This window comes from Crocodylus porosus, unplaced genomic scaffold (genome assembly GCF_001723895.1).
Source record: "Crocodylus porosus isolate Cpor-Errol unplaced genomic scaffold, CroPor_comp1, whole genome shotgun sequence".
In the NCBI taxonomy this organism is placed as follows: domain Eukaryota; kingdom Metazoa; phylum Chordata; order Crocodylia; family Crocodylidae; genus Crocodylus; species Crocodylus porosus.
The window spans coordinates 35,408,341-35,428,129 of NW_017728909.1; the positions used below are offsets into that span (position 1 = coordinate 35,408,341).

The 19,789-nt window shown below is 44.5% G+C and overlaps 1 protein-coding gene across 1 annotated transcript; it reads right to left on the bottom strand.

Moving 5' to 3' along the window:
- Positions 1-851: 851 nt before the first annotated feature.
- LOC109307680 (granzyme A-like) lies at positions 852-14,807 on the bottom strand. Its single transcript, XM_019531694.1, has 5 exons — positions 14,754-14,807; positions 14,123-14,328; positions 11,285-11,432; positions 5,960-6,226; positions 852-1,950 (listed from the first exon to the last, which is right to left on the bottom strand). Exons 1-5 carry the CDS (start codon positions 14,805-14,807, stop codon positions 1,825-1,827), a joined length of 801 nt encoding a protein of 266 aa, XP_019387239.1. The 3' UTR covers positions 852-1,824.
- Positions 14,808-19,789: the final 4,982 nt, after the last annotated feature.

Here is a 19,789-nt window from a genome sequence, read left to right on the forward strand (position 1 = left end):
TAGGTCGCCTGTTCCAGTGCTTGACCACCCTCTTACTCACCCTAGTCTCCAACTTAAATTTCCTTTGCTGTACTTTGAGGCCCTTGCTCCCAGTTCTGTCTCTTACAGCTGCACAGAAACTCCATCTCCATCCTTGCTATAGTCACCCTTCAGGTATTTGAAAACTGTTTTCAAATCCATGCCCCCCCCCCGCCCAGCCTTCTCTTCTCCAAACCAAATAGCCCTACCTCTCTAAGCCTTTCCTCCTAAATCTTGCCTCTCAGGCCCCTAATCATTTTTGTCACTCTGTGCTGGACTCTTTTCCAATGAAGAAAGAGATCTTCCAAAGACAGGTTTTACAACTGAGTATTGTTATTTGTTGTTTTAAATATATATTTCATCTTAATGCTGTCTCCATTCCAGGCCTGAGCCAATGCATTGAGATCTGTGAGAATCTTTCAGTTTGCCTTCAGTGAAAAATAAGTCTCGTCTCCTTGAGCTTGCATTTTGCTTCACCATGCGACAGACTGTTAACACAGCTTTGACATTTCCACCATCAAGTCTCCTCACACACAACTTCTGGTCAGAACCAAGATCTGTATAAATCTCACAAACAATGATTTATTTGTATTTATTTTATGTCTTACCTATCTGGTAAAGTACCAGTCTAGGGGTACTTTATAAATCTTAAAATTGTAACATCCAAGACAAAAATTCTGCCCATGAGCAGAACAATCAAACAACCATAAGAATCTTCATATCAAGAATATGAACTCATCCTTCTCTCAAAATACTGATAAAATAGGACTAAAATCAATGGATACATGCCCAGCTATCTATATGGCCGTTCTTAGAAGGTTGACAGGTTTACTTTCATGAACTCCCAGCCACTTTGATGGAAGTTTGATTAGGGTAAAGAAGTAAAATTACTTCTTTTTTTTTTTTTTTTACTTAAAGTAAAATTGCTTTTTGCACACGAATGTTCCTTCTTTTTTCAGCATTTCTGCCATTAAAATATTGTTCTTATTAGCATTGTGTGAAAAATTGATTTATTAAATCGGGGGCCTGAACCAAAAAGATTGGGAGTGGAGGGGATAATTCAGGGTGGACCTATAACAACATTTTTTTCCTTGCTAAAATGAAAAAAAAGTTAATTGAACACAATTCAACCTGAAATTAGTTTTGTGTTGATTTTCTCATATGTAACCCTTTAAAATAAGGTTAATTTTATTTTTAAATGAAATATTTTGAAATAAGTTGTACTATTTCATTTTGGAGCAGGTCAAAATGAACTTTTAATTTTTCAAAATTATGTCAATGATTTCCCTGAGAAAATGTTCATGGGGCCAATTCAACAAATAGTTGCCATCAGTCAGAAAGTTCATATTTTGATGAATAAACTTCTTAAAAATTAACTATTCTCAAAAAAATCCCCAGCCCTAATCATGATGACTATGGTGAGTAGTATCCTGCAATCATGCTTCAAATTTTAAAGTTTAAAGAGTTTTCTTCATTTTAAAAAAATGTTAACATTTAAAACATGGTGAAGTCTGACAAAAAACAGGCATAAAAGAGGTGGTCTGCTAAAAGGGATGAAAAGGTTTATGATCTGCCTGGTTGGGGATATTTTGAGATACCCTCTTATCAGAGAAGATGCCCAGAAAAAGTGGATTATACAGGATTTACCATAATACACATTGAAATGCACTAATAGTATGCAAAATAACATTGTTGTGCTCATAATATTGTTTCGCTCATTGACAGTTACTGAAGTGAATGCCTCTCTCACTGGCAAGTGAGAACTGATCACCGTTGCTCTTAGTAGTTGTCAATTATTTTCTTTATTCAGTGAAGGTATTTTTCTGTCAGTCGTGTGTAAACTCCAGGTTTCCGCATTTTTCTACAACCTTTTCCAAAAGAAATGATTCCACTGTACTTACCAGGACATATTAGTGGCCCACCTGAATCTCCCTAACATATAAAATACAGTGTTAATAGTATGTGCCTAAAAATCTCAAAATGAGCACCCAAAAATTGGGCAGCTACAAATGAGTGAATACCAGGATCCAAGTTTTCTATTCATCATGGAAAAATATAGTAAAACCCAGATTTTTTTCATTTTAAGGAGAAAAACCCAATTTTTCTTATTTTAAGGAGGAAAAATCCTGGATTTCCTCCTTTAAGGAGCAAAACATGGGAAAAGACAGGTTTCCCCTTGCAGGCCGGCAGAGATCCGGCATGCAAGCAATTGGGGGGAGCCGGAGGAGGGTGGTCAAGTGCGGGGCACACATGCACGTGACAGCCAGGCAGCCTAGAGAGCAGGTCCTGCAGCTCCCTGCAGGTAAGCTGGGGGGAGGGATTGAAGCCCCCATAGTGAGGGAGGGAACTGGGCAGGGCTGCAACTGGGGCTGGGGCTGCTGCCACCCAGCTGGGGAGCTGCTTGGTGCTTGCAGCCTAGGGTCATGTGCAGCTGAAGGGCTCAGAAGAAGTGGGACTGAGCCATAGGTAGCTCATCTGGGGGGGCAGCAAGGGGACTCCCGCCACTGTGTGCACTCTCAGGGTGGGGGGAATAGGGGGCACATGTCCCCCAGATTTATGCACTGGGTGGGGATGGATGCAGGCTGCCCACTGCAGGCTCTGGGCTCCCCACCCTGCTGCCCTCCCTCCAGGGCCTCTGCAGCCCAGCAGGTGGGACCCAGCACAGCAGGGCAAAGTGGACCTGGGTGGGGAGGCTCATGCCAGCAGCAGCAGCAAGGGGGGTGATGTGGAGTTGATCCCCCTGCTGCTGTCAGGAAGGCAGGGGTTGCCTCATCATAGAGCTGCAGGGCTCCCAGCAGCAGCACAAACCTCCCCACCCTGCTCTACTCTGCTGTGCTGGGTCCCACCAGCTGGGCTCCAGAGGCCCCAGGTGAAAGGGCAGCAGGTCAGGGAGCCCTGCTCCCACAGCCTTCATCCCACATCTGCACCCCTGCCCCTCTACAGGCTCTGCTCCAGGCATACTGCCCATGGGGAGGGGGAGCCAGGCCCCATGCTATGCTCCACTGCAGCAGCTGCCACCTCCTGCAGGTGGCAGCTGGGTCTGCTGAGGGTTCAGGGGGGTGCAGACCCAGGACCCTGGCTCCATAGCCCTGGCCCTTCTGGCAGGGCTGGGGAGTGAAGAGCACCAGCAAGGTGGGGGAGCGGGACTTTGGTCAGGAATGAGGGGCACCAGCAGGGCCCAGAAGGCTGTGGGTGGGGAGTGAGGTGCACTGGCAAGGCCAGGGGGCTGTAGGTGGGCAGTTAGGGGGACCAGCAGGGCTGGGGGGGCTGTGGCTTGGGAGTGAGAGACAATGGCATGGGCAGGGCACTGGCATATCAGGACTGCTGTGCACCACAAAGCAGCAGGGGGGACAACAACAGCTGGACCCATGTCCCAATGAGTAAAGGGGGCAGAGAGAACTCTGATTTTCCATGATAAAAAAAAAAATCCCAAATCAAATACCAAGATTTATAGGTATTTAGAATTTATTTTATTATAGTGATTGAACTCCTGGTAGGTTTCCAAATTGCTTTAAAATGGTAAGTTTATCAATAAAACATTGTTCCACTGATAGTGGTGTTTCATTTTAAAATCACAGAAAATTGTGGATTTGGGTTTTTTAAAAATCAGAGAATTCATGATTTATTTATTTTTTAAATAAGAGATTTTGCAAATTTTAAATAGAGAAAACCAGGTTCCCTGGTAAACACTTTGGGGAACGCTAGCCCCTGGATAGTCCCGTCTGTGAAATGATTCTATTAACACATGTCTGGGTACATCTATATAAGACACTGTACTGTGCAGCAGATGAATTTGCTGCACAGTAAAGTGTCACAGTCTACACGTGCACAGCAATTAAGGTGCAGTAAACTAATTTTCTACACTGCCAGATAGTCCCATCAGATACATGTGATATCTAGCAGCAGTGAACTATTGTGCTTAAACACATGTGTAGACAGTGATGTCAGGATTAGTTTTCTCAAACTGAGCCAGTGTATATTCAGTGTATTCAGTCGCATTAAGTGCACATGTAGAAGTGCCCTCAGTTTCACAGTGGGAGTCTGCGGCTAAATAATTAACTATTTGGGAGGCTCTTTGATTAAAGGCATTACTAAACTATGTAGTTAATCTGTCTTAAATAATATTTTTGATCTTTAATGTGGCATATTTCAGATGGCTGGTACTTATTATTTACTGCACATTTGCTTTCCTATTTCTCATCCTTCCTAGTTTTGTATAAATAAGTATTGCCTATTTAAATTAGTCATAGCTTACTTGAGTTGTATAGGAGTACCTGAGGCCCATTAAATCCATAAATACATATGGAGCAGACATTGTGTGATAACTGTTACCAGAAGAAGGACCATATTTTCTCACATACAACACACTATTTCCCCCAAAATAAACTTTCCCCCAACTGAGATGCATGCATTAAGTGAGAAAAGCTGATTTTCTGCCTGGGATAAAAGTACCCTGTGATAGAAGCACCTTTGGTTACTGCTCTACAGCTATAGTACCACTATTCAAGCAACTAAGGGAGTCAGTTAACTAATAGGTCATTGTTCTTCACTCCACATGAGTTAGCAATCATCTCTTCTTTGTAATTGTTTTGATGCTCCACTAATTAAGCTAACCTTTCCTAGGGCAATTTTGCTGTCTACTAACCAAGCCTGGTTTCTCTCCTTCTATTTCACAGTCCTGGAGACTCTTTAGCTCTTTCCAAAATCCACCCATAGATCTACCCAAGGAGATTAGTCTTCAGCAGTAGCTAGAGTTTCAACATTAGTTAAGCCAGAAAGGGAGGGTGAGTCAGCTGCGAATTAGGCTCTATCCTTGTTCTATGCAGCCATAACTCTGGAAAAAATATTTTGTTCATTCTCCCTTTCAAAAATAAAGTGCATATTATATTTCAGGATATGTTCTGACATGCTGAAAAGCTGGCTCTGTGCCTTATGCACCTCCCTGACCCCCATAGTAACCTCATAGCAACGGTTACCTCAGAGAGGCACTTGCCTCAGTAAGTGTGCCTGTGCCAAATAAGGTAATGACATGAGGGCCAAATGGCCGAACATGATTGACTAAACCGCGTCACTCCCTGTATAAAGGCCTCCTCCCATCGAGGCTCGGGGAGAAGCTTTGAGAACTGACACGGCCAACTGACTAACTGTTAAGTTGTATGCACCAGCCTGATCAACCATTGCTCTTTCCGCTCACCGCTGTCTCCCGCCACCGCTCCCCCTTGGCGTAAAATCCCACCCCCGCTATCGACCATTTCAGCTTGCAAGCCGTTGTAACCATTACGCTGCGTTGTCAAGTTTAAATACAACCTGCGTCTCTGTCAACCAAGGGACATAAGTCAATAAATTCATTCTCTGTTCAATCCGTTACACGTATGTGCCTCCTTCACCTCATAAGTCCAGATCCAAATGAACCTGAGGTAGCTCAGCTCCTCAAAGACTCAACATGTTCTGTGTGGGAAAATACGGTATATCACAATGTTCATAACAGGAATAAAGATGGTGTTTTGCTAGGAACTTCGATTCTCATGTCTTTACTAAAAATATCAGTGAATTATTGGATGCCTTCATACATAAAAGGCATCCGAATGTTTGTGGAGATGACTACTTTCTCATCCTTCCATGGCTCCTTTATATTTCTGGTAAAGTGGAAAGTTCCTAATTATTCCTCTATGGTTTTTAATAGTCTTCCAGGTATTATTCAGAGCCCATTTTGTCACAGCAAGAAATAGTGGCAGAAAGAAGCACTACATTCTTACATTGATTTAGCTGTGATTTTAATACCTCCAACTCAGTAGGAAACAATAAAATCCATTGTAAATATGGTTAAAAGCACACACTCTGAGAGAGATCCATTGTAAGGTGCTCTTTTATGTCATTTAGAGTAAAAAAGAAACAAGCTGTTAAAAATATCTCCACTCTACCTTGCAAATTCACCACTCACCTGACAGGCATCACTCTTTGAAAATGCGTTATTCCACCCAGCACACAACATGTTGTTGGTTATTTTTATTTGTTTTTTATAGTTTCTGCTGCAGGTTTTCCTGTTGATGACTTTAACAGTTGCTTCCTTAAGATACTTTGAGGGCTTCCCTGAAGATGTGAGTCCCCAGCTTGCCACCTGGCACTTTGTTCCAGCTTTGATATCTTCATCACATGAAGGTAGGGGCAAAAGAGCCACATATTGATTTAAATTTCCACTACCATTTAACTGGGGGAGTGAAAAAAACAGAAGGAAAATGATCAGTGCCATACAGATAGGTAAAAAAAAAATGGTCACTCATTTTAAGCAGTTGTTGAGATTTCTATTAAAATGTTTCTTCTTTCTAATAAATCGTTCTTTTCACATTCCTTAGGAACAGGCAGGAGGAGAACATGGCCTATGAGGGCACATGGAACCAGGCACACCAGGAATTCAGGGTGCAGCTTCTGGCCCTGGAGCAGGACCATGTGGATGTCTTGCAGGAGCAGGGTGCCTCTGTGCCCAGGGCAGTTCAGGCCACAGAAGACAACCACTGTGTGCTGGACACCATCCTGGCCCTAGAGGTCACATGTGCCACTGTCTGCTTGGTCCCCAACCTAGTCCCACCTGCCCCCAGTAGCCACCCACCACCCAGCAGCATCAGCCCCGCCCCCATGGGCTTAGGCAGAAGTCCAGCAGCTCCATGAGCCAGGAGCCCCTGCCTTGGCCCTCATCTCAGGTTCCCCACCACCCAGCCCCCCATGCCTGGGCCCAGGCCCACTGCTTGCCCCAGCTTCATGTAGGCATGGGTCTGCAGCTGCCTGCAGTGGTGCCAGGACTGCACACCACCACTGCTGGCCCTGGTCATAAGCTGCCAGAGGAGCAGCCACCCGTGCTGGGGGAGAAGCAGCCACTGTTGCCCATAGGCAAGCCCCTGCCTGTTGGGCTCACTTTGGTATGTGCACCCATGAGGGAACAGCCAGAGGCTGGGGTCCTGGCTGCCTGTCCCCAGGCTCTACCCCCTAGGTGCCCCATCCCACAGTCACCCACTCTGGGGGGGCATGCACACAAGCACAGCACTTCACTTATACATAGTTCACATGGGGAAGAGGGCGTTTTGTGGGTAGTGGATAGGGTGGATGGTGGAGGGGCTCTGGTGTTGAAGAGGGAGCAGGGATGGGTTCTGTTGTTGGGGAGGGAGAGGGGAGGTCTGTTTTTTTGTGAGGGCAATAAAGTCTTTTTCTATGTACTGTCCACAGTGATCATGGTGCTGGTGATGGGGGGAGGGGGGAGAGGATCCAGGCGTGGTTGTCCAGGTGGGCTACAGTGGGGAGTGGGGAAGGAAGTGGTCCACCAGTGCTTCTCACATCCAGTGCTTGGCCCCCACTAGTGGGTGTGCAGCTCACCAAGGGCCTTGGTTGCAGGGGCCCTCTGGGGCCAACAGGACCAGCACCATAGCCAACAGGAGCATCAGTGCCAGAAGCAAGTGCTGTCAGGGCACAGGAAGTGCTGTCAAGGCACAGGGAAGCAGAGGCTGTGGTGAGAGAGCCACTGCACACTGCTCCTGGCCAGAAAAACAGCTGGCCAGGGAATAGGGAGTGGGGTTGCCTTGAAAAAATGGCTGCCAGCTGCGGCTGGATCCTTGACCTCCCTCTGGTGGTGGCAGGGACCCATTGCAGAGCCACATAAGTGGGAGCAGTTTTGTTGCTAGGAGCAGCAAATCTGTTCCCACTTCCTTGCATGTGTAGACACCTGCCCCAGGGGTGTTTACTCATGAGTAGCTTACTCTCAAATAAACTGGTACCAGATCAAATGCACATGTAGACACACCTCCTGTGAAAGGTTTGCCACAACTGCAGCAGGTTGCAAGTCATTGTTCTAAACTCTGAAAGGTTCAGAAGTATTTAAACTGTTTAAGTTTCACATGATTCACTGGCTTTTATATGCCAGGCTTGCTCTTAAATCACCAATGTGAGCCCTTCAAATGAAAATCAAACAAATATGCTAACTCCTTTCTGCCATAAGGTGGTCTATAGGGAAAACTGGAATAATAATGTTACTGCTGAAGTCAACGTTGAGCAAGTTAGCTGTTGACAACTACAGATCACACGGAAGGAACGGTATTTTTCCAGCAACAAGCATCTGGTCTGTGAAATTCTCAAAAATCAGTATATGAAATTCACCATTTAATTGCTTGGTCCTTTGCTTTTGAGCTGATGACTGATTCTGTTCACTAATTTGCCTGAAATCTCCTAAACCTATCACTCTCATGCTAGATTGCTAATAGCATCTGAAGATGAAATAGTCTCAATGACTACCCGACTAATATTTTTTTTATATAACACTGCATTTATTTCAGAAGCCAATCATTTTCCTTACATACTATATATACTCAATTTTTACAAGCACAGTTTTGACTTTTAATATAAATGACTTTTTGATGAACACATGAGTAATTTCAGGTTTTGCCTAAATAAGCATTGCTCTAGGACAGTGTTTTTCAACTGGAGTGCCAGAAAACCCTTTTAGGGGTGCTGCAGTGGTGGCACTGCCAATACTGCCACTGCTGCAGCCAGATGAAACTGCCCCACATGCCTCTCTTTCCTTCATTAGGTTTACATGTACCCCCTCCTGTCATAGTTACTTCCCAGTCCAGCCCCACATACACCTCCTGGAAAAAATGGTGCTGCTAAATTTAGAAAAGGTATGGAAAAGTGCCATAAGCCTAAAAAGGTTGATGACCACTGCTCTAGGATAACTTATTTTTCAGACACTTTGAACTAGCAGTGATACTTCTGTGATCATTCACTTACAAGCCTATCTTACTGGTCAGTTTTGACTGTCAACAGAGGTCCTGACAACAGTTCACTTTCTCCCATCCAAAATATCTCCCTGTTTTTGCATAGTCACTTGGATCACAGATACAGTCCAGATTACTTTGCCTCCATGGTGTCAGTGGGCACATGTACATGTGCATTTGCTGCAGCACTAGTTTACTCACGAGTAAATTACTTGTGAGTAAATGGTGCAAGGCAGGTGGCTATATGTGCAGGGAAGCAGGAGCAGATTTGCTGCAAATCTGCTCCCGCTTCCCAGGGCCCTGGAATGAGCCCCTACCACCACCAGGGAGAGCTCCAGGCTGTGGCTGCAGCTGCCAACAGCTGGCAGCCCTCTTCAAAAGCCAGCCCCACTCACTACTCTCTGGCCAACCACCTCCCTGGCCAGAAGCAGTGTGCACAGCGCAGGGATAGCATGCAGCAATGCTCTTCCTGCTGCCTCTAGCATCAACGATCAGTGCCCCAGGCTCCTGCTAGCCACTGCACCAGCCCTACTGACCCACTGTGGTGACTGCTGCCCAGCCCAAAGCCATCTCACCCTTCCCAGCTCCTCCATGCATAGCAACCACCTGCCTGCCCATCATCCCAAGGCCACAGCAGCACACCTACCATCTTAACCCCATCCACCTAACTGGACCCTGGTAAGGATGCCAGTGATGGGCTCCATAATGCCACCACTGGGGCTGCCATTGCCTTCCTAGGCCTCTAGCCCTGCTGCCTCTGGGCCCTCCGGGCCAGCCTGGATTGGTGGCAGCATGCAAGATGACAAGTAGTGACTGGAGGCTTCAAGGTGACCTGAGCCACCTTCTGGGATATCCTGGAGCAGCTCCAGTGACACCTGGAGCAGCAGGACACTGACATGTGGCCACCCCTTCCCACAGACACCCGGCTGGCCTGCACCCTGCTGAAGCTGGTCATGTGGTACATCAGCCACCTGTGTGACATGGGCAAGGCCACCACCAGGAGGCCATCCGGGATGTGCTGAGGGACATGGTCTCCACATGCATGATCCCCTGGTGGTGGGGAGGGGTGTTCCATGCCCTGGGATTCCCCCAGTGCATAAGGACCCTGGACAGGACCCAAATTCCCATCACCTGCCTGCCCCCACAGAGACTGCCCCTATTACAGCTGAACAGGCTTTCATTCTGTGGTGCTCAGGCTGTCATCGACTACCATGGATCCTTCACGCACTTGAGTGCTGGTTGGGTGGACAGCACCCATGACACCCGCATTGTAAGAAACTCTGCCCTGCCAGCCCTGGTGCAGAGTGGCCCCTTCATGCCAAAGGTGCTAGACCTGCAACTGGGTGCCATGGTGGTCCCACCTTTCATCACTGGAGACTCTGCCTGCCTACTCCTGCCCTGACTCATACAGTCCTACACCAGTCACCTAGACCCCCACCAGGCTGCTTCTAGGCAGCAGTCTGCACATGCATGAGAGCCCATCAGACTCAGAAAGAGTCCACGGGATGAAACTAGGTCCCAACTGACCACACAGCACCGTGGTGCCAGGCAGCAGTGCCAGGGTGCAGGCACCATGGTGTGGCTATCCTGCAGCCTGCCCAGGGACACAGGAGCTGGGAGTGCCCTCAGGATACCTGCTTGTGTGCCCCAGGGCTCTGAGTGCCTACAGGCTTTTAAGGGCCTGAAGCAGGGGCTGCCATAGTCAACCCAGCCCTGGGGCAGGAGAGGCTTCCAACCAGAATCCCTTGGGCTAGCCTCAGGTCAACCCCCTAGTGACAGAGCTGACCTGGGAGCAATTTTGCTCCTGGGTTGCATTTATACATGCATTACTGCACAGTAACTAATCATAAATAAATATGATACAGCTACTCCTTTCTCAGCATCCTAGTTACATTCTCGAAAAAATGTGACTTTAGGCAAAATGATGTTAAGCGAATCTAATTATGTCACAGTACTTACCAACTAGCAGGCAGCCAAACAGTGTTATTACTGAACATTGCACGACTGTAAATGGGTATGTTCGCTAATAGATCAGTGACGTAATAATGAAACGATGTTAACCAGGACAACATTAAGTGAAGAGTACCTGTACCTGTATTCATGGGCATCAAATTTACTTGCAATTAGGGTTTTCTACTGCACAGTCAGCATGCATACTTATAGACATGTGTGCTTACTGCACAGTAAACTCTACTACTGAACAGTTAAGTATCTCAAGTAGACATGCACAGCATGCCCTTTGAAACATACAACAGAAAGAATAGTAGGAATTTCTGAAGTGGTTCTGGACTCAGTGAGTTAAAGGGAGTTGCAGAGCAGAAAATGGGTATCAATTCCAATGGCTGCCAGTGCTCCTTAAACTTTGCCTAGAAGAGCAAAGCCAGAAGCTGAATGTCCCATGGCATTGCTAAGCTTTTAAAGTAATGTTTCCTTTAATACAGACACATAGCCAAAATGATCATTGGAAAATTGCTTTTGTAATAGTATAATAGCAATTAGCAGAATACCTTGAGGAGCATCATGTCGTTTTCTTTGGAAGAAGAGTTAAACTGGGGATTGGAACTGTGCCTCAAAACCTTAAATATCTGCTGTTCTTTTTCAGCTATGGATGGTTGATGGGCTCCAAGAACAACTTTAAGTTCTGTTCTTCCCATTCTGTATGCAAACAAAATCCAGTACCAGAAAGTCATGACAGAGCTTAGCAACATATTGAAGAATAATAGAGCCAGGTAATATCAAACTCATATTTTCATCATATATTCATATTAAAAAGCCATTATTTTTTTAAAAGTTAGTATTTCCTTAAATATACATGTCAGATTGATGTATAGCCTTGCAATTTTATGCAAATTATTTATACCTAAATAAACCTGAAGTTTGAGTAGATTCTTGTTTGCCTTTTGAAGTAAGGACATAAGTGTTTCACATACAAAAATAATATATTGTATCTTAAATATGTACATTAGACTGAAATATGAGACTGCTATTCCATGCTAATTCATCTAAGAACATAGAAACTAACATACTGATCAGAAGAGTGGTGTATATCTAGTCTCATCTCTTGTCAGCAGTGATAGCCATACCAAATACTTGCCAATAAGCAGAAAGAAAATCTTTATAGGTGGTTATGAAATAAAACTTCCATACAGAAATTACTTGCCCATTAATTAGAGGCTGGATTATTCCCTGAACTATAGGGGCTTATATTCTATCCAAAATTCTAAATACATATATCCAACCAATCAATCTATCAGTTTCAATATAAGGTGAATATATTTTTTGCTCCCAGAAGTGAGTTTATTTGTTAGGGCTCTGTTTTTCTGTACTATATTGTCCTTAGGTGTAAGACTCTTGCTAAGAAAAATGCTAATATTAATTTTTATATAAAAGTTATTTTCCAGTTGGAAATTATATACATTTTTCTTTACTGTGACTTAACTCCAAAATAAAACTTTAAAGTCTGTCCTCTTAGGGCTTCGTTAGGGCAAATTTCCACTTGATTGGAAGTATGATCTGTATAATGATGCCTGAATCCAGTGTGGAGAAATTTCTCCACTGCTGTCGGTGGATTCAGCATTGTACTTAAATTTATGTGCCTGATTTTAAGCTTGAGAGCAGTCTCAAAAGAAATCAGTGGGGCAACTCACATACTTCAGCTTAGGGATAGGTGTAAGAACCCTGTGGAATTGTGGTTGTAGCCCAGACCTGGATCACTGAAATCAGCAGGACTTAATTTCAGTCAGTACAGGATTAAGTTTTTACTAAAGAAATGAAGGAAAACAGGGCATCTTGGGCACATGCAATTAGTGCTGATGAATAAACTCTCAACCTAAAACAATTCTAGTACCTGTCTGAAAGTCAACGGATTGTTCCAGGCGCATAAAAAAAAGAAAATATTTTGGAAATGTTAAGGTTTTGCAATGACGGCTTCAAATTTTGAGGCTGGATTCATCAAACTGAGGAATCAGCCCTGAATCATTTTCCCAGATACACCAAACAAGTCAAGTTAACAGAAGAGGCACACTGTGAGTCAATTGTAAGGGACAGGACTAGGAACAATGGACTCAAATTGAAGCAGAAGAAATTTAGGTTGGAGGTTAAGAGGAACTTTCTGACCATGAAGGTAGGTGGTCAAGTCTTGGAACAGGTTACCTAAAGAAGTTGTAGAATCTCCATCCCTGGAAATTTTCAAGAGCAGGTTGGATAGACACTTTGTTGTATACTATAGTCAGGGATCATCCTGCCTTGAGCAGGGAGTTAGGCTTGATGTCCTTGTGAAGTCTCTTCCAACCCTAGTTTCCTATCTATGATCCTATGTTTAAGGAGACTTCAAGTTTACAGATAGTCAGAATTAGCACAAAGATTACTAAGGCAAAATAATTAGAGGAGTGAGAAATAACAATGGGTAAATAAGACCTAAGAGTAAAAGGTAAAAATTAATCCCTGATGCAGACTGTAGAGGTCTCCCTTATCCTGAGCCAGTTCTAGTTCTATACAGGCACGTATTCTACCCAAAAATATGTGAAACATCATCAGGAAAATCAAGAAAACTGAATTCCAGTTCCAACTCCACCATTCTTTTTCGTGACACAGACAAGTCAGTCATTTGTCTTTTCCTTCAGTTTTCCTATCACTACGATAGGGATAGTAACATTTCCTCATATGTAGGGGGTATTTTCAGTCTCAGGTTATTAAAGTTTACAAAGCACTGAGAGACTTTCACATGGAAGCTGAAGTAAGCAAAATGCATTGTCAGTGATCCACATGGTGGTGTCTACACACCTTATTAATCACAATTCCTACTTCCCTACTAGGAACATTAAACGTGCAAGGCGGTAGGGATTAGGTCCATTCTTCTGCAATGCAGACAAACCAGACTGGAATCTTTCACTGTAACCATGAAAGATTCTGCCTTTGGACCTCTGTCTGGTCCCAGAGAAGAACAGTTTGTATGTCAGCTACCAACCTTCCTGGGGCACTACCAAGTGAACTGAATTTTGCAAACACTGGGTAGATTCTGCCATTCAAACCTGTGCTGAAGAATACTTTGCTCCTTGGAGAACATTGATTTTAGAAAAACTGCTGGTAGATGAGTTTCTCACAGGGTAAAAGGGTGGTAAAAATCAGGGCCATAGTAATGACTGTATACAGTGCAATCTTGGACTTAAAAAAAAATCTTAAAGCAGGTTTTAAGGGTCCTAGATCACCTGCTTGCTGACAGAATTGCCATTTTTAAATCACTACAAAAATGCAGTACTCAAGTCTTCTTTATTTGCCTATTTGGACATCATAACTCACTTATTCATTTTCAGTTATCAGAATATAAAAGGCATCTCTAGTAATACAGTTTACAATGTGCTGCTGTCAAAATCCAGGTTTTTTCAGTAAGAGCTCCCCCACACACAGTTGATCTGCCTTTCCGTATCGCAGCCATGAAAGGCCTGGAATGAGGAGCTCCTGTGTGTCCTCCAATAATCTTAATGCAGCCATCTGAAAAAGAACTGAAAAAGCTTAGATATGTCACATATGCATATGCGGGGAAGGTTAACAGCTATTACAGAAAACAGCAAAAGCAACAGCTGATCCATCATGACTGTCATTATTTTCAATGATACAGACTTTGATATTTATATTTTTCTTGCAGGAAGTTGTGGTTTGGCTGCATTTTTTAAAAGCTGAGAGGCTTTGCAATCTGGTTCCCTCCCTTTGAGTTTCTCATTAGATTGGTCAAACATGTAATGCAGAATGTAGAATATTGAATTCTTCTTACATGCCCTGTCATATTTCTTTAAAACCAGCCCACTTCATGAATCCCCTATTTTAAAGAATCTAGTAATTCAATCTAATGAGAACTCCAAATAAAGCACTGCTTTATAAGACAAAAGGTATTATTCAAATTACAGACTTTGGCAGTAATGTGCAAGCTAATGAAGACTCCCAGAAAGAAATAATGTCACAAACTGGCAAAGCACCCACCTTTACCAGCTCATAAGATTTGCTCAGTGAAGGTAATTCCAATGTTGTCTCCATCTCAATATGTGGCTGTGAAAGCTGGAAATGGACCCCTATACAGACAAACATTTAAATGCCTTCAAAAGCAAATGTCTTAGATCAGGGGTTCCCAAACTGTGGTACACATACCCCTGGGGATACGCAAGATATCTCTGGTGGGTACACAGGAGAAATTGTGTAATGGCAGATTTAATTTTCATTATTATAATCATCAGCATTTAAGGGGTTAAATATAAAATGTATGCTGGTAGGGGTATGTATGCAGCTGATAAATATGGAAGGGAATACACAACAAGAAAAAGTATGGGAACCTCTGCCTTACATAAACAGTATGCATTAAATGGGATGAATGCATGACTCAGCCCAAGTTTTTCAGAGACTATCTTGTAATTTATCCTACAAAGAAGATGAAATTAAAGAGAAGAGAGGAGTTACCCCAAAAAGATGGAGAAAAAAATGGAAAAAGAATGTGTTAAGAATGAAGCCAGAACAGTTGTTCTAGGAGATGTGCTATTGGGCAGCTGGAGGAACAAATAAAAGGGACCAGCTGAAAGAATCCCTCTACCAAACACTATTCAAAGAAAAAATTATGGGATCAGTAGCTGAGAAAACATGTAAAGATCAGCCCAAGCTAGCTGCGGGGAGTAGAGCCTTTATTTTCTTACCCCTCCCCCTCCCCCAAGACAGCTGATGGCGTAGGATTCAAATTCAGGGACACTATAGCAAATGATACTACTAATCAGTAGGCTAAAATTCCATTGCATAATTAAAGCAAAGCAAGGTATTGAAGGGGTAATTCTATACTTCTAACCATTTGAGTTATCACTGACTTTTTCATGTACTCTGATAAACCACAGCAAAAAGCACTATAACCATTGTGCAAAGAATACAGAAAACCTATAGTCACTTTAAAATACCATTTTAAAGATACTGCACTATAATCCTTCCAATGTCAGCTAGCTCTTATTTTTATCCTTTTCTTAAAGAACTCTCCAGTTTGCTGAATAAAGTTACATTCAGCAATGGGAATATTTGTGATGGAGAGAATATTACTACCTGTGGTCCTGTTTGAAAATGTCTGATATTTGTATATTCAATAATATCCTAGTTTTCAAGGAGAATATCAGATTATTTCTCCCAAAATCTCTCCCTCATCCTGCATTCATGGGATTAGTCACATGGCTAAAATTAAACTTGCAATTAAGTCCTTTGGTGGATACAGCTCTGAAGGCAGGGCTATTGCTTCTGTGTTGTGCTCTGATGAAAGTATTCCCATGGCTAGCCACAAAGGGTACATAAGACTAAGGCTAGGGACAGAAGTTTAAGTAATCAGAAGCTGGTTTAAATTTGTAACAGAACAGAAGCTCAGTGCCTATAAACCAGTTTAAAATTGGCTGAAACTGGTTTGAGATAAACCTGGTTGAATGTAGTATCAGACTTAACTGATCTGGGTCAAACCAGTTTATGCAACTTCTGTCCCAGAACCCTTCCTGGTTCAAGTTAAATCATAGTGCTACAGCATCCCAGCATGCTTTCCAGCGCGGGGCTGGTCTGGTCTATCTGCTTCAGAGAGCAGGGCTGGAGTATGAGGGCTGGTTGACAAGGGGGTGGGGGGGAGCCTGGCTGGGGATACAACACAGTCTAAGCTGGGGGGAGGGAGGGGGAATGCCTTCCCCTCAGGCAAACCCTTGCTGGGGTCTGGGGGCAGGGAAAGGAGTTAAATATCCCTTCCCCTGCTCAAACTTAGTGCTGGCTGCAACGGACTACAAATACCAAAGTAAAAACTGTGGACTTCCAAATACCTGGAAGCAGGAAGAGGAAGTGATGATCAATCCTTCAGAGTGCTGTTGTTGTAATTCTGGACTGCAAATCCCAGAGACCTCAGGGGCAGCAGAAAGAGCAACTGAACACAGCCAGAGAGCCATGTTCTAGCACCCCCTGGCTTCTGGCCTGAGCCACTTCAGGCATGTAGCTGCATTTCCTGCATCAAAGATAAATGTCTGTTCACATCTGTTTCAATTTAATCTGTATAGCTTAGACTAACCTTCAAAGACTGAATCAATTCAGCCTTGGGCTTTTTGACTGTCTGTACCTAGCTTAAGTGATAATGAAAAAGCAGTTCACTTTCTGGTCAAGTCAGAGTGGCCTGTTTTTCTGGAATACATCAGGCGCATCTACATGAGATACTAACTGTACAGTAGCCTAACAATACTGCACAGTAGCGTATCATGCACAAACAGTGCTAATAAGGTACTGCGCAGTATTATTAAGCTACTGCACAATAGTGTCACTTAAAAGGCATGTGCCAGCACTACTACACAGTAACGCCAGTTACAGCACATTAATTTAGTACTTGATTATACAAGTACTAAACTTAATATGCAGTAACTGGCACATGAATGAACATATAGACACACCCACTGTCTAACATTTTCTTCCCGACATTAAATAGATGTGGATTAGTCAGCAATGGTGGTACCTGAAAACACCTAACCATTGGGTCATTATAATGTCCAGGGGCTCTTTAATTTGACTGGATTTATTTATAATTCTATGCTAATAACATTTTCTAATAAATCACATGCAGAGTGATTAAAAACTAAGAGACATTATCTAACATGAAAGAGCCAGAAAAGAAATATAGAACTTGGGCAGAAGGATAATAGTATATAGAATAAGATGCTGATAACAAAGATACTAAGAAAGAGATTGGGTGGTAAAGAAGCAAAAATACAGGATCAAAATCAGGCATCTTAGGCTGAATGGCTTTTTCCAGAACCTTATATCCAATGCACAGTGTTCCTGCAGAACAGTCCACTATAAGTTCTCTTCATCCATCTAAGGAGTATGACAATGGAGTAGAGGTAGAGTGCTCCTACTAACCTGTTTTTAAACACCTTCTACTCTCATTTAAGTACATGATAAAAATAAAACGAAATACTTTTCTTTAACACCCCCCCCTTCATCTTCAAAACAGCTAGTGGAAAGTGGACAAGGCTCTAACAAAGAACTTACAAAGAAACCAAAGATATACCCCAAGGAATTATGCACAGAAAAATTCAAAATTATGTGCTGGTCCCGGGAGCTGCACATGGTGGCACAGAGCTGGCCTGCCCTGGCCCACTGGCATGTGCCTTTAACTTCACTGAGTTACCTCTATGCCAGTACATGGGGCTTGCAGCATTGCAGATGGGACCATGTGCCATGAGGCCAGGCTGGCTCCGTGCCTCCATGTGTGGCTTCCCACTGGAGTGCTGGAAGCCCTATATGGAGGCACAGAGACAGATGGCCAGGCCTGATGGCACACAGTTCCCACCTGCAGTGCTGGAAGCTTCATGTGCTGTCATGGAGTCAGCCCAGTTTGTGTTGAACACTTGTGCCAGCAGGCCTTCCAGGGTGGCTCCATGCCACCATGTGCAGTCCCTGGGACTCAGTTGGAGCCACATGCCACCAGGGGGTTCTGCCTGCTGCAGCCATAAGCACCCTGACAGCCCGCCACCTGCTGCTGCTGCCACCACCACTGGCAACAGGGGCTGTGCACCTTGGTGGGCCCACACCTAGCCACACACCCCATGCCCACCCACACCCACAAACGCCACACCCACCCCTTCTCCTGCTGGTAGCTCCCTTCCACACTCACCAGTTGTGCAGTTGTGTGCCACTGAGCTCAGTATGCTTCTACATTTGGCTCCCAGCTGGAGTGCCAAGAGCCCCATGGAGGTGGAGGCACAGAACCTGCCTGGGTTAAATTATGCAAAATTACGCAATTATGCATGGTCAAACATTTTATGTGCAAAATTGGGTGGGTGCACAATTGCATAATTCCCCGGAGTGTACAAAGAACAGAGACTGGAGGCATAAAGATAAACAGAGCTCCACAAAAATAGCATGTGGAGCTGTACACACAGTGGCAACCACCACAACCTAGAACAATGCCTGGTGTTCAAAAAAGATACAAGAGGGGCAATGGCTTGCACTACTTTACAAGAATCTGCAAGTGTCAATAGACTGTACACAGCATAGATGCAGCACCATAAACTGAGAGGAATTCTTCATGGGAACAAAGATGAATAGGCTATTAACCTGAAGGCAAAAGGAAAATATATTATTTTTAGTTGGATAAACTGATGTGGTTCCAGAAACAGTAATACTGGCTGCTTGCAGACATAAAAAAAAAAGGACCTTAACTGGAAGAAGCAGTGCATTATTTCAACTCAGCTTCACAGCATCTGTATAGATAGGGCACTTCATCAGGGCTTTTTGGCAGTTTTAGCTAAAGCTGATTCAATCAGGGAGGGTGGTTTAAACTCCCCATTCCACCCTCCCCACCAGCCCACATATGAACCCAGCTGGGGTCTGCCTCATTCCTGGCAGGGGCAAAACAGTCCCTGCCTGGTTTTTCCCCTGCTCCCTGCTGGAAAAGAGGTGGGGGGTATGGCCAGGCACAGGCCAGGGCAGCACACTGACATGGAGGGGAGGGAGGGGATTTAGACCCAGCCTTTCCCCCTGTATCCTCCATCTCAGTGTGCCAGTGTCTTGCCATGTCCCCACCCCTCTGCTCCAGCAGGGAACAGGGGAAAAGCCAGGCAGGGGCTGTTTTGTCCCTGCCAGGCAGACCTCAGCTGCACTCCCATGCAGGCAGGGGGAATGGAGAGTTTAAACCACCCTCCCTGGTTCTGGACCCCAGCCAGCATTTGTCCTAGAGGAGGGGGAAGCTCCTGCCATGCCTCTGCCCCCACCACTTCCCTCTCAAGGAGGGACAGGGAAGCCCATGTGAGGGTTTTCTCCCTCACTTGAGCAGAGAACCAGGCTGGGGTGAGGCCATGCCCCCCCTCCACTAGAGTGAGTAGTGGGAAGGAGGACAAAAGCCTGGCAGGGGCTGTCTGTTCCACAAGCAAACCCCAGCTGGGGTCCAGGGCCACCTCCTCCCTCCCTGACTCTGCCTGCAAGCCCCTAACTTGGGTGTGGCCATACCCTCTGCTCAAGTGGGGGTGGGGCCT

Excerpts from the sequence above, each read along its gene's own strand:
- LOC109307680 (XM_019531694.1), bottom strand. The coding sequence starts at position 14,807 with ATGGAGACAACATTGGAATTACCTTCACTGAGCAAATCTTATGAGCTG. Across the intron at positions 14,329-14,753 it reads AATCTTATGAGCTGGTAAAG|CTGTTAACCTTCCCCGCATA; the intron begins GTGGGTGCTTTG and ends TTTCTGTAATAG. Across the intron at positions 1,951-5,959 it reads CAAAGAGTGATGCCTGTCAG|GGAGATTCAGGTGGGCCACT; the intron begins GTGAGTGGTGAA and ends TTTATATGTTAG.